Raw genomic sequence first — 13459 nt, forward strand, 5'->3', positions numbered from 1 at the left:
GAAAATTTAAAAAAGGACGGACGGTATTACAGTACCAGTGAGCACATCGCCGCGTCACGCCCGCTTCCGCGATGTCGCGGATGTGTCGCACTCGTAGTTGGAAATGGTTGCATATTGTTCTCCGTACGAAGACGATCGAGCGTTTATTCTATGATTCAGATTCGATACGTGCATGTTAAGCACTCCGAGTCGGCGGTCGCACTATGTGTGGCGTAGCGAAAACATAATTTGAAAAAGAAAACATGGAGATAGAGAGGTGAAGAGCAACCACATAGTGGATTAAGTTGTATGTACTCAAGCCCTCTCACAATCCCATATGTGCGTGTTAAGAACCATAATCGCCAGAGGAGTAGAAGGAGCGCGCGGCCATGACGGAACGACAATGCGGCGCAGCTTAACTATAAAGAGTATAGCTGAACAACTAAAAAAAATTTAATAAGCGAAGCGGAGAGCGAGAACACTCGTGAGGGACGTAAGGACGCCGACAGTAGACCAAGCGAAGCGCCAATCAAGACAAAAATCAGCTATTATGCACCTCCGCAAGAGCAGACGACGCGCGCGGAGAAACCGAAACTATGCGAGCGCCGGATCGTGAAGTACGTGGAGCGCTGAGGAAGGCATATTAATACTAGTTATTTCTTTCAACAAGACATAATCGCAAGCAAAATGTTTTTGTAAATCTCAAGAGGTTGCGCCACCTCCCCGTACGCGTCTATTTTCAATGTGGCACGAAATTTCGAACACGCGATCGCCGCCGTACATGTACGGCAGTGACTGTCGAATGTTTAAAAATCAGCCACATATTTGAGCCTGCACGCTACTGAATCATACTGTAGATGCGCTCGTGAAGATAAGAGGAGGAGAGACGGCTGTATTAAAAGAGACCGCTGCTTACATCGTGTGGTCCACTGGTGGCAGCAGGGCTTCCGAGGGTCTGGCAAGCGCAGTGACTATGCTGGCTTCAGGAATAGTGTACGTAGGCCGTGTGGTTTAACGTTGATTTGGCTCTCATGAAAGGAAGTCGGCCTTCAAGGCTCGTGCTGTAGGCCTTCTTCAAACAAGGAAACAATGATATCATATTGACAGCGTTGTCTGGTTGTGAATGGTATGCTTTAGATTGCCTCACTGCTTGTTTATTCATCATGCTGCTGTAATTGGACGCAGAGAACGAAATACGAAGTGAAGTTTATGTGTCTTTCGTTTGAGGTCAGCGCAATAGAAAGTGGCAAGTAAAAACGCAGAAGCTCTTGACGCCTCCGTCTCCCTTTCCTCCTTCCAGCGCCAGCTATCAGCTGTTCAGAAAGGAATAAGAGAATAAACGTCTGGAAGTTAGAGCCAGGCTAGAGACCGTCGACTTCTCTTAATATGGGAGTGAACGAATACACCGTATTCACTAGACGCGCCTTTGTTCATTCCAAACCATCGAGCTGGAATGGCGGAGTGGTTAGCGTGCTCAGCTCGCACTCCGGAGACCCTGGTTCGATTCACCCAACTCGACCAATTTCCTACTAGGTTTCATTTATTTATCTGGTCTGATTAGAAAGATTAATTAGGCTAATTAGTTAATTAACCAAACTCAGTCCCACTTACATGGAGCATCACATACCATCCCTTTAATTGGTTGCATGGCTACTAGCCAAAGTACAATTGGCCCCGTTTGAAATTCACGCACTGTGACGTCACGACCATTTCGACCAATTGAAAAGCGTGACATTTCTGTCGACAACTGCTTACAACGATGAGGCATTAAAGGCTTCCGCCTTAATACATACAACATGTGACACCCCCAGCTTTTTCTTTAACTCACTCACTATATATCCAACACCCCCATCCCCGTCCCGTTGTCCTTGAATGTTACCACGCGCTCAACTTGTATAAAAGACCTATAGCTTTTGCATCAAACTTCCCACTCTACCTGAAAGGGTAAAAAAATTCGGAGTCTTGGATAAACCTTTTTCCGCAAAATTCCTGCCTCTAGGTGTAAGTTTTGAGGAATAACTATAGAGGGCGTAAACTTTACACCCCTTTCCTGAATGAACTCGACAGCGAAATGGTCGTACGAAACTCGCCCATTTTCGAACCCGACCGCGGCGGCCTCGTTTCGATGGAGGCGAAACGCAAAAGGCGCCCCTATGCTGTGCGATGTCAGTGCACGTTAAAGATCCCCAGGGCGAAATTATTCCGTTGTCCTATACTACGGCACCTCTCTCTTTCCTCTCCCACTATAGTAGTATTAGCTATAGTTAGCTATAGTTCACTATGACTCCAACCTCCCTTCCTTGCCTCGCAGCGCGGTTGAGGTGTCCGCCGAGAAGCGAGACAGTTACCACGCCTTTAATTTCCTGATAACCGATATTTTCTTTTTTAAGGCGCCCATTCGCTCGGAGTGGGCCTTTTTTTTTTTCTTTCCTTCTTTGAGTCGCGTATGACGCATCACTGTCACCTTACGACTGCAGTCTGCAATCTGCTCGTTGTCAGTAGTTGTGAGGCGCGGCTCGCGTTTCCCTTCCGCATGGGTGTTGCGCTCATGAGGATGGGTGTCACGGCTTCAGCCAACCTTGAACGTTGCGAGGACGGCGGGCGGCAGTGCCGCATTAGCGGAGCTGTTGTTATCGTTCCCATTGTCTCGCGGAAAACTAGCCGATCATTACGTGCTCTAAGGGCTCCGCCGCCCGCATTTTCTTTTGGAACCTCGCGGTGCTTTTGCACACGTTCGTCTATATACTTGGCGCCTCAATACCTTCCGCTGTTCGCTAGGAACGTACGGATAATTTGCCACGACGGCTCTCCACTTCCGGTTCGCGCGTAAAACACACGCCTATATATATATATATATATATATATATATATATGTGTGTGTGTGTGTGTGTGTCGCCCTAATATCTGGCCTGGCGCCCAACGTGCACCTCTGCTCCTCGCTGAACGAAAGAAAAGAATAGAACGATACGAAGATCGGGACTTCTTTCTTTATGCTTCTGCCTCGCTCGGCCGAGAGGAAACAGCTGGGGTGAGGGATCTCTGCCACGATGCACGTGGGTCCCTCAGAGAAAGCGGAGAGCTCTGTAATTTGGCCCATTCATGGCCAAGGTGTCCGCTGTTGAGGGGTTTGCCGCATGCGTGCAAGGCACCCGGTCTTGGCGAAGCGAGCAAAATGTGGCAAGAAGAGAGGAAGTGCTCGCAGTGCGTCGTTTATTTCTTTCGCTGTTAAGGGGAGAGGGTATGCGTACGCGACGTGACAAAGGGAGACCCTCGAGTGCCGTCGACGACCGCAGAGTCAGCCGAGCGTAAAAGAGAGCGCCGCAATCTTTGCCCTCTCATGGAGGAGGATGTGGCTGCGCGGAGTCATTACTCCGCTTTTGTTTTGACGCGTAACTGGCTAAGTGCCGACTGTATGGACTCCTTGTGGCGTGGCTGGGGAACATATTTCGCTTTCTTTCTTTATTTTTTTTTCATCAAAACTCGTCTCTCTCATCTCTGACGAGATGGAAAGTTCTATGCAGTTTCTCTCTCGACGGTTTGGAGAGAAGAACGCGCACGCAACCTTTGACGCCTGCATCACGACTGTAATATATGTGCCAAGGGAAAGAAAGCGAGTGATGTATAATAGAGAGGGCAAGCGAATTAATGCTACACAATCCATTAACCTCTGCAAGGTGACATGTTGCAAGCCCATGGTCATTCTGACTTGCCAGTGCACTAATTTTACTTTCGTTTTGTGCGCATCCTTTTCTTGTGATCTCTGTCATCCCAGGCAAAAAAAAAAGAGGTCCAATTGGGCATTCCATTTGCATCCAGTTGGAATCAAATGGACCTAATAGGTCATACAGTGGACTGATGAAGAATCCAATTTGGTAGCCCAGTTGGTTTTCTTACTTCCAGGTGAGCAGTCCAGTTGGTTCCATGGTACCAATCAGATCATCCAATCGGGAGGTCCAATTGGAATGTCTAATTGGATATTTCAGTTGGACATTCCGATGGAAGCTTCCAACTGGGACTTACAGTTGGAGAGTACATTTACAAGCCAATGATTGCTCTGTACAAACACAGAACAGCAAACTAATTAGGCTCTTGCAAAAAAGATAATAGCTACTTAACATAGTTGTTTCCATTATTTCCACCGTAACTACAGTCGTGTTTAAATAATTACTTTGCTCAGTGGACAAGCGTAGCTGCGTGCAGCTCTACGACAACAGTACAATTGGAGATTACACTTTGGTGTTGTCACCTCTTCATGCTTGTAGTGTTCCTATTTATTTTATTTATTGAGGTTCTGGTAAATACACTTTTGCCGTGGTACTGAAGCAAAAGGTGATATACAATTAGTCACCTGTCTGGGCCTCGGGCATCGGTTGATATGTGCAACAGAACAAGTCAGCAAGCACGCAGCAGCTACATATATGAAACGGTTTAAATGTGAGGCATTCTTGCCTATGGCCCACTTGGAGCTGTCACTTGAGTTAGGAGCCAATAGTTAACCTCCTTTCAGGTGTTCCAATTGGAATGTACCCGGCCAATTTTTTCACACTATCACGTGACCATCAACCTGACGGCCTGTCAGCACCTTGCCATGACAGGGAACAATGAAACAAGCGAGAATAAGCGGTCGGATTAATTTCCACAAAGGCAGATAGTTGTCATAATTTCGGTTCCTTTGTAAAATTACTGGCATAGGGCAAAGTGTCACCTTCGAAAAATTGGCTGTGGCTTAGCTAAGGTTAAGCCTGGATAAGCGAAAAGCTCTCGCTGCTTTTCAGCCAACTCCCAAGCTACCACTTCTAGATAGGTGTTTCTGCGCCGTCCGACTGTTGCTTCTTCTTTTCCTTCCAGTGTCTGCGCCTGTTCTATGGGCAAGCGCACCTTATATACCCCTCCTTTCAAATGTGCACTGCGCACGGCTGCTGCGAAAGGTCAAACGGTGGCGAGGATGGCCGCCTCTTCTATGGCCGCCGCTGCCGCTCACGCGTTCTCGCAACGCTTTGCGAAAGAACCTTCTCCTCTTGGGATGGCGGCGGCGGCGACCGCGCGGCAGCGGCAAAGGGGAAAACGGTGGCGAGGAGGAGACGCGGCAACGCTCAGATACAGTGCTCAAGAATATTCTAGAGCACTGTAGCTCAGACGACGGAGTCAGCGCGCGGCGGCGACGACGGCTGCGGCAGCAGCGGCCACCTGCGCTCCGCGCGACGTCGCTCGGTTTCGCGCATGCGCAGCTGTGGCTAAAATTGATCACGGCGCACGCCAGACCCGGTGTTGACGAGCCTAGTGAAGCTTTTCGCTTCAAAAATCAGTTTTTATTTTGCACATTAATATGTCTCACACCGTGTATTTTGCACAACTTGATTTGGAGCTGTACATTCTGTGAATGTTTCCTGCCTGCATACGACCTAATGGGTGAAAATGGCAGAGGTCCAGATGGCTTCAATGGCTGCAATTGTGTACTAATTTACAACCGGAAAATTCCAATTAGTTTCAATTGAAAATTACCAGTGGGAACAAATGGCTTTTTTTTTTGCACTGGGATGTGTGGCTGCTTTTGTGTTTGCACATCTAGTGTTGGTTGCTAAATGGGTCACATGACCAAATTAAAATTTTAATGCAGTTTCCAAGAAATTGTGTTATCGTGAAACATATTAACTGGAAGAAAAACAGTGAAAGTCTACGGGATACTTATACAGGATACTTATATAAATCATGCGAGCCGCACATTGCAGCTCCACTGTATGTGATAGTACTGTACAATTCTGCTAATCTCGAACAAAAAATTTTTATTAGTGAGAGAAGGAATTTCATTTTGCTTAGTTTTCTTATTTTACATTTACACATGGTTTCCCTTAATTATGATGCTGCTGCAGGTACCAGTACTTTCTTCAAGTGAAGCAAGATATCTACCACGGCCGGCTGCCCATTAGTTTTGACCTGGCTGCTGAACTTTTTGCCCTGGCCATACAGTGTGAGTCTTAACATCAAAAATAACTGCTGTTGCAGTTTCTGCATAGTACAGCATCTGTGTACTTAGATAATATCATTGTGCATATCAGAGCAGCGGTTTTTATTTTAGGCAGGACAGTGAACACATTTATAATGTTTTTAACTATAAAGCAATGGATGCAGCTGAAATGAGGAGATTGCGAATATCATACAGTATACGGATACAAGGTTCCTGCTCATTGCATCATGGCATTTTAACCACTTATGTGAGCAGCTCCCACAGTCACAATTAAATGAGCTAAAAGCAGGATATTTTTAGTTTAGTTTAGTGTGTCAGAATTATGTTAGATTAGACTATAGTATCTTAGAATTATATTAGAATATAATGATAATGTCTCACCAATGGCTCTTCTTTTGCTGTAGAGTTACATAATCGATGATGTGATAGCAAGATGGCTTCACTCTCCTTTTACTCTCCACCCCAAGAAATTGCCTGTTAGGTGCTAATTAATTCCTCAGAACCCCACCTCCCACATCTGTGGAGCTTTTATTAAAAAGTAATAATTGCATTTATTCAACAGCTGAGCTTGGTGACTATGATCCAAGGAGACATCAACCTGGCTACGCTTCAGAGCTACGTTTTCTGGTGAATCAGACGCCGGAGCTTGAAGAAAAAGTTGCAGAGTTGCACAAAGGACTAAGGTAACTATACATGTTGATAAGATAGCTGCTAGTCCAAGTTGAATGGCGGTCACTTTAAGCATGTTTCTTTTTTAGGGCTTTATTTCTTCATCACTTTCTTACGTCCCAGCAAATGAGGTTAGGTGCAAAGAGATGCATCCTGTTTTTTCAATAAGAAACAGATTGTCTGTATAAACATGTCACTGAAGCCACCAAATGTGGGCACATTATTGAGTATTGTTTCATGCATTTTGAATGTGCTTCCACTGTAATGTTATCAGCACTAAATATGCCAGTTGTGTGCAGATGTACTGATAGTCATATGCAGAATCAAAAGCTACAGAAGCTACTGTGTTGCAAACAGTCTGTTTGTGGCATTTTTCATATGTATTTTGTTGGTAATAGATGAATTTGCACTGAGAACTTAGGCAGTAATTGCGCTTTTCTGTCACATGGGTCAAATATATAAAGGCCACTGACAGGAGCCTTCAGAATTCTATCTAACTCCCCTGTGCCCCTTGGTTTCTGTGGCTGTTGGCTTCTGTCATATTTATAACGAGCCCCTCATTCCCCTTCCCTTGTTTGCTTAATTGCTTAGCGAGGGCCTCGGTTCTGGCAGCCTTGACGCCATAGGAAGCATAAAAGGGTTCTCACGCAGCTTCCACCCTCTCCGTTCGATGACGTTCTACGTCCGCCGCTTATGAACGTGGGTGGCGCTGATGAACACTCTCAAGCTTAGTTTACTTGTAAACATAAATACCCCCGAAAAGCAGAAGATTTGACAGCCGTCGCCGTAGCTCAGAGGTAGAGCACCAGACACGTAATTCGGAGGTCGTGGGTTCGGATCCCACCGGCGGCATATGGTTGTTTTTTCTTCTGCTTTTCTAATCAATTAGCTTTAAGCGATAACATATTCAGTAATATTCTAAATTGATCAACACCACAAAATAAATAAATAAATTAAAAACAATCCCCTGTGCCCCTTGGTTTCTGTGGCTGTTGGCTTCTGTCATATGTTTTTAGTTACTTTGTGTGCTTGCATGTGAGAAACTGAAACTGAGCTTTGGAGGCTGCAAATGTAGAAGCAATACAAGTAATGCATACAAGAATGCTTATTATATATGTATCGTCACATTCAGCTACACCACGTCAATTCCAAAACTCATAAAATATGCATGAACTTACTAAGTGAAATTATCTTTTAAGAGCATCTTCAAAAACAGGAACTCAAAATCGTAAAAAGTTTTTGTTGGAATCTTTATGAACTTTGCTTTATTTTTGGTGCAATTAACAGTACCACCATGGAAACATTATAAGAGGGTTAACTGCTGAGTTAGTTGGTTTTCAGACACAATAAATGATTTTTAGCGCAACGGGGACACAACACAAGAAAGACGACAACACGGGCGCTTCGAATCCCAAGTACCTAGCACGGCATGTCGCAGACACAATGTTTGTCAGGAGCGTGTTGACGTCCTGAAGGTCAGTAGAAGGAAGAAAGGAATGCGAGCTTGATGTAGAAGAAATATACTTTACGAGGGTTAACTACTGAGCTAGTTGGTTTTCAGCCATAATAAATGATTTTTTGCGCAACGGGGACACAACACAAGAAAGTCGACAACACGGGCGCTTCCTTTTAATAGTTGTTGATATCATATCTTGGGACCAGAGAAAGGTGTGCAAATACATGCATTCATTAGTTCTGTTCATTGGCACTAGAGAACGGCTCTGTAAAAAGCTGCTTGCTGCATGACTTTTCATTGATTTTGTTCATTCCCGAAATTCTGTTCTTGCTTCTTTTTTGTGAGTATTGTTTGTGAATTGATTCTGAGATCTAAATTACAAACACAAGCATTCAATTTATTTCATGCACCAGAGGCCAAGTGCCTGCAGTTGCTGAAATGAACTTTCTCGACAAGGTTAAGTGGCTGGATATGTACGGTGTGGACCTCCATCCTGTTATTGTGAGTGAAACTGATTTTCTATTTTTCAGTTCCCTCTTGACTGCATAGTTGGATGGTCCCGTTCCTTTTTTGCATCTAATATGCCTTACATTTTTATTTTAGGGTGAAGACCACACGGAATACTTCCTAGGGCTGACTCCCAGTGGTGTCGTAGTGCTGAGGAATAAATCCAAAGTTAGCAACTATTACTGGTGAGCTTGGCTCTGATGTACAAGAACCGGCTGTGGTACAGGTTGCATATGTCATATTTACCCAGTTAAAAAAAAAAAAGGAAAATACATGTGCAGTTGAAACTTCTGAAAACATTTGGCTTCACTAGGTCTTCATTGGATCCAAGTGTATGTTTTAATAATGTTAATTTATTTCCATCACCATTGCATAATGATGGAGGGGGTAGAATGAAAAGGGATTATCGCTTGTCAGTGTTCCCTTGAACTGCAAGCATTGGCATGCGATGACACTTCTATCACTTTGGCATATACATTTCCAGTGCGCTTTCTCAGTTCTTGAAAAAAGAAAAAAAAGAAGAAAATTGGGACAAAAGGCATAAGTATGACATCAACACAAAGACAAGCATCATTGTTTACTGGAAAAAAAAAATGAACGGGGGAAAAAACCCAAAGAAAGCATGCTTATAAAACGGTTGCTCTACATGCACTGATTTGTAGGTGCATAATAATGGACTAGGAGGGGAGGCTTCATGGAGAAAGCAACGGAGGTTTGAATGGCTACTGGTCTCTCAGACAGTATATGCATCAATTAATTTATTAAGTAGTGATGGAATATAAGTCTGTATGTTAGCATTTTTCCTCCATAGTTTGCTCTTCTAATCCTGATTTTGTGATTAGTTTGGATTTTGCCATTTTGAGAAAGCACACATTGTATTTTTTTTTATTACCGCTGCAGGCCGCGCATCACCAAAGTCTATCACAAGGGATGCTACTTCATGCTTCAAGTTCGTGACAAAACAGTATGTACGACTGCATGTCCAATTTTCTTCATTTGTCCTTCAGTTTGCAGTACATCTATAGAGACCTGCATACTGTGCTGTGTCAGTACATGTCAAAGAACCCCAGGTGGTCGAAATTATCTGGAGCCCTCCACAACGGTGTTCCTCATAGCCTGAGTTGCTTTGGGACACTATACCCCATAAATGAAACCAAACCAAATGAAACCAGTTTGCAGTATATATAACATCTGCACCATGCATCCTTGTATTGATTTCATTATGGTATTTGCAGTATTGGGATTAAACAGTCTTTACTATAACTATTAGCTGCCTTTCTACTTATACAGGATTTACCAGAAAAGACTAGAAGAACTCTTTCATTAGCGGTGTTGGCTACATGGCACGGCCTTTATTCCTATCTCTCTATTGCACCATTTGGCAGAGTGATGACAGCACATATGGATTTGAGCTGGCCACCAAACAGGCATGCAAGCACCTCTGGAGGTGCTGCGTCGACCACCACTCTTTCTTCAGGTACGAATTTTGCCCTCTTCCTGACATTGAAAGGTTTGTGCCTCACCTACTTTCTGTTTTCTCTTAGGCTTACCCAGACATCTGAAAATCCCATAGCATCAAAGTACTTTGGATGGGGAGGAAAACTTCGAGTTAGGTGGGTGCTATTTTTCCTTCTCTTCATAAAATAAGCGCATCACAGTTTGTAGAGCTTGTTTATGCTATGGCTTTTGCATGATGACTAAACAGAGTTTTTCCATTTGTAAATAAAATGTGATTAGATTTACTCATTGGCATGAGTGTATGTTGATGAGGTTCCCTTTTTGCTTCCTATTTAATCTGAACAAAGTATGTCAGTTTAACAGCCAAGCCCTTGCATTTTCATTTAACAGAAACTTTGTATGCACAGATCTCTGCAGTAACAAAAGTATGTTTTCATGGTATTTTCAAGCAACATTAGTGCTAGCAGTTCCTCAGTTTAGGACCATTTTACACCTTCATGGTTTAATGGATGGTAGACCTGTATATTGCCCAGCGTATCATCCTTGGTCTGAATTTTATTTTCTTAAGCATCACCTGTTAGGTGCACAGAATAATCTTTTTGGTGAAAGGCTGATATGGGTTCAGCCCTCTGGGAGGGGCTGAGGTCATCAGGAAACTGTGTGCTTTATATTCAGTCAGACACATATTTCAAGAACCACTTTAGCTCTGTGTTAGTCCTGGCTTCTCAGCATTAGTGTTCCGTAAAATGAAGGAAATAATTAATTTTGTTGCCGCTTATGTCTATGAGGTCATTTTGGGACGTGAAAATCTATATACCATCAGTGTTTATTTAGGATGCAAGCATCTGCAATACACATGGCATTGTAAATGGCTAGTATCTACATCTTCATTACACTGGTTAACTTATTCATTAGCCCACTTCCAACTGGTAGCGCAACTTTTCTACTGGATATTACTGCTGCTGTTTCAGGAGTAATTGTAATCCACTTTTTGCTAGCAGGCTTCAGGTGTTTTCACCTGAAAGCCAAACAGTGATCCATCATCACATCATTTCATTATCCAATGATTAGCAAGTCATTTTCGTCTCTTATGAATTAAGTTTTCATCTTCTACATTTTGTGTCCAGCACTCGGAGAGATCGGCCAAACCCAGCCTCTTTCAAGGTACAACCTCGGCCACAACCAACATTTGTACGAGTGCCAAGTAGGCGGTATCAGCGACGACTTGGACAGCCTGACGGTGCTGATGGTATTACCACCTCATATACTGATTGTTCAATACTTTGAAATGAAACATCTCTTTACTTGGTGTGAAATCTCGGCTTTGGGCAAATGCAGGACGCAATGAATTTTTTGGGAAGCTCTAGTATTAATGATGCATTGAGTGTTACCACGTTATGTAGGCAAGTCAGCGGTGAACCAGCAGTGTAGAGTGGCAAATTTCACAGTGCAGCAGAAAAACCAGCGAACAGTTTGCTTTGCACCTTGCTGATATTGCATACTCCTTACTTTGCAGCAGGAACTCAGCTGAAGGAACACGAAAAGCATGTGACTGATCACAGGAATGGAAGCCATTGGGCACACTCAGCTCTCCTGTATGTCTGCGAACACTCGGCTTCTTTTTCTAATTACTTGCAGCATGATAACAGTCAGCATTTCAGTCATAAAAGGTTGCATAAAAGACATTGCTGGGTTTTTGCACAGGTCACCGTCATCTACGTCACTTCATCACAGTTCTCCTGTGCCAGCCACTTCAACGCCAGTGACTTCTGGTAACCAGTCATCTTCAGTGCCACCTTGGGAAGATCCAAAGCAAAGGTATGAATACATTGCATGCGGTAGCTGTTCCTATAATAGTAGCCATTTATACTTGCATGAGTGTAAAGTTAGCTGGCAGAAAACATGAAAATAATTTCTTTATAGCATCAATAATTTTGTGAATGAGTGATGATTTGTGATTTTGTGAATGAGTTTAGACACAGTTTCTGCCTTGTGATCTTCCTGTATATGAAGGTCACGCGTGAACTGGGTGTCACATCCTTGGCAACGTGCCTGTAGAGGAGAAAAGTAGAGGATGAGGCAGCTTTCTCACAGACAAATCTTAGATCTTGATCTTACTTTCGGCTTGCTGGTGTATTTTTAGGTATACTAATACACATACAATATATAGACTCTCATTATTCAAACTTCAAGGAATCAGAGATTTTCATTTAAATTATCAGAAGTTTTGTTTATCAGAAGTGCACCTTAATATGATCCAAGACTAAATTTGATTTACTTTATGGGCATCTATGCACACAAATAGTCCATGGTAGAGAGAGGGTGTGGTAGATGGTCCTTGGCGATCACAAAATGAACAAGGGAGGGGAAAACCTCAGGTTGCTTGAGCCAACATTACGACAAGGGGACTTGTTTTCGTCTGGCCAAAGCGTTCATGAACGCTTTGCCCAGACGAAGACAAGTCCCCTTGTCGAAACGTTAGCTCAAGCAACCTGAGGTTTTCCCCTCCCTTGTTCATTTTGTGATGCACACAAATACCTAGTAATTTATAACTATTTCACTATGCAAACGTAACTAAATACTTTAGGACAATATAAAATATGGGTGAGAAATAGGCTCCAACGGGTGGTATGGTTGAAAAAAGTTGGTGATTGGTTTTCCTATAGAGGAGCGCCACATTAATGGGGATATCATGGGACTGAAAAAAAAAAAAAGGTATATGATGTTCTGTGAGTGGAATTGGCTACAAAAAACGTTTGTGAAAGCAGTTTTACAACACAGCAAATTTAACTAATGAAAAGATAAGCAGTAATCGTCTGCTTGTAAGTGAAAATTGCGCAACGCCGATTTTTCGTAATTCCACCATGGTGTATACTGCATGCCCACTGTCATGAATTTCAAAGCACAACTGCTCCATAATAGTAGCCTTCCGCGGCCTCCTTCACAGGTGCGCATTTTTGGCACTCACGACCTGCAGATGGAAGTGAGGGGACGCACATTGCCAGGAACAACGAGATTTCTAAAAAGAAATAAAAAAAACAGCAACGCGTCAGCCACCGTCTGAAACGGTGTGCAGCTGACCCTGGCTCCCCAGCTGATGCGCGGCTGATAGCGGATATCGTCACAGGCTGGTAGTGAAGCTTAGAAAACGAAACTATGTGGCAGTGTGGAAACTGCGACTGACACGCCCCTGCATCGGCCCACATCTGAGTTAACCGGTTGGAGGGGGCCGAATTTCCAGCTTACGCGGCACTGCGAATTGAACATGTTCGATCTTGGCCGCCAGTTTTTTATGCATCAGGAATTAGCTGAAAAGTGTAAATTTAAGCAAATTTAAGAGAATCCACGGTACTAATTAAGCGCCTTTAAAATGCATTGAAAATATATGACAAGGCAACCAAAATTTTGAAATTCGTTTGAATTAA

At 43.5% G+C, this 13459-nt stretch overlaps 1 protein-coding gene across 6 annotated transcripts in view; it reads left to right on the forward strand.

Annotated features, from left to right (window-relative positions):
• LOC149341289 (band 4.1-like protein 4) overlaps window positions 1–13459 on the forward strand; it is a 91388-nt gene that overhangs the window by 62907 nt on the left and 15022 nt on the right. For all 6 annotated transcript variants that reach the window (XM_089543314.1, XM_089543315.1, XM_089543310.1 and 3 more), the window contains exons 5-14: window positions 5850–5947; window positions 6507–6627; window positions 8483–8570; window positions 8673–8761; window positions 9477–9540; window positions 9962–10053; window positions 10121–10189; window positions 11162–11283; window positions 11551–11629; window positions 11739–11852. In XM_089543314.1, the coding sequence (XP_089399440.1) occupies window positions 5850–5947; window positions 6507–6627; window positions 8483–8570; window positions 8673–8761; window positions 9477–9540; window positions 9962–10053; window positions 10121–10189; window positions 11162–11283; window positions 11551–11629; window positions 11739–11852 (936 nt within the window). The remainder of the gene's footprint in view (window positions 1–5849; window positions 5948–6506; window positions 6628–8482; window positions 8571–8672; window positions 8762–9476; window positions 9541–9961; window positions 10054–10120; window positions 10190–11161; window positions 11284–11550; window positions 11630–11738; window positions 11853–13459) is intronic.

The sequence above is a fragment of the Amblyomma mixtum genome, chromosome 5 (genome assembly GCF_055824585.1).
Source record: "Amblyomma mixtum isolate Tamu chromosome 5, ASM5582458v1, whole genome shotgun sequence".
Classification (NCBI taxonomy): domain Eukaryota; kingdom Metazoa; phylum Arthropoda; class Arachnida; order Ixodida; family Ixodidae; genus Amblyomma; species Amblyomma mixtum.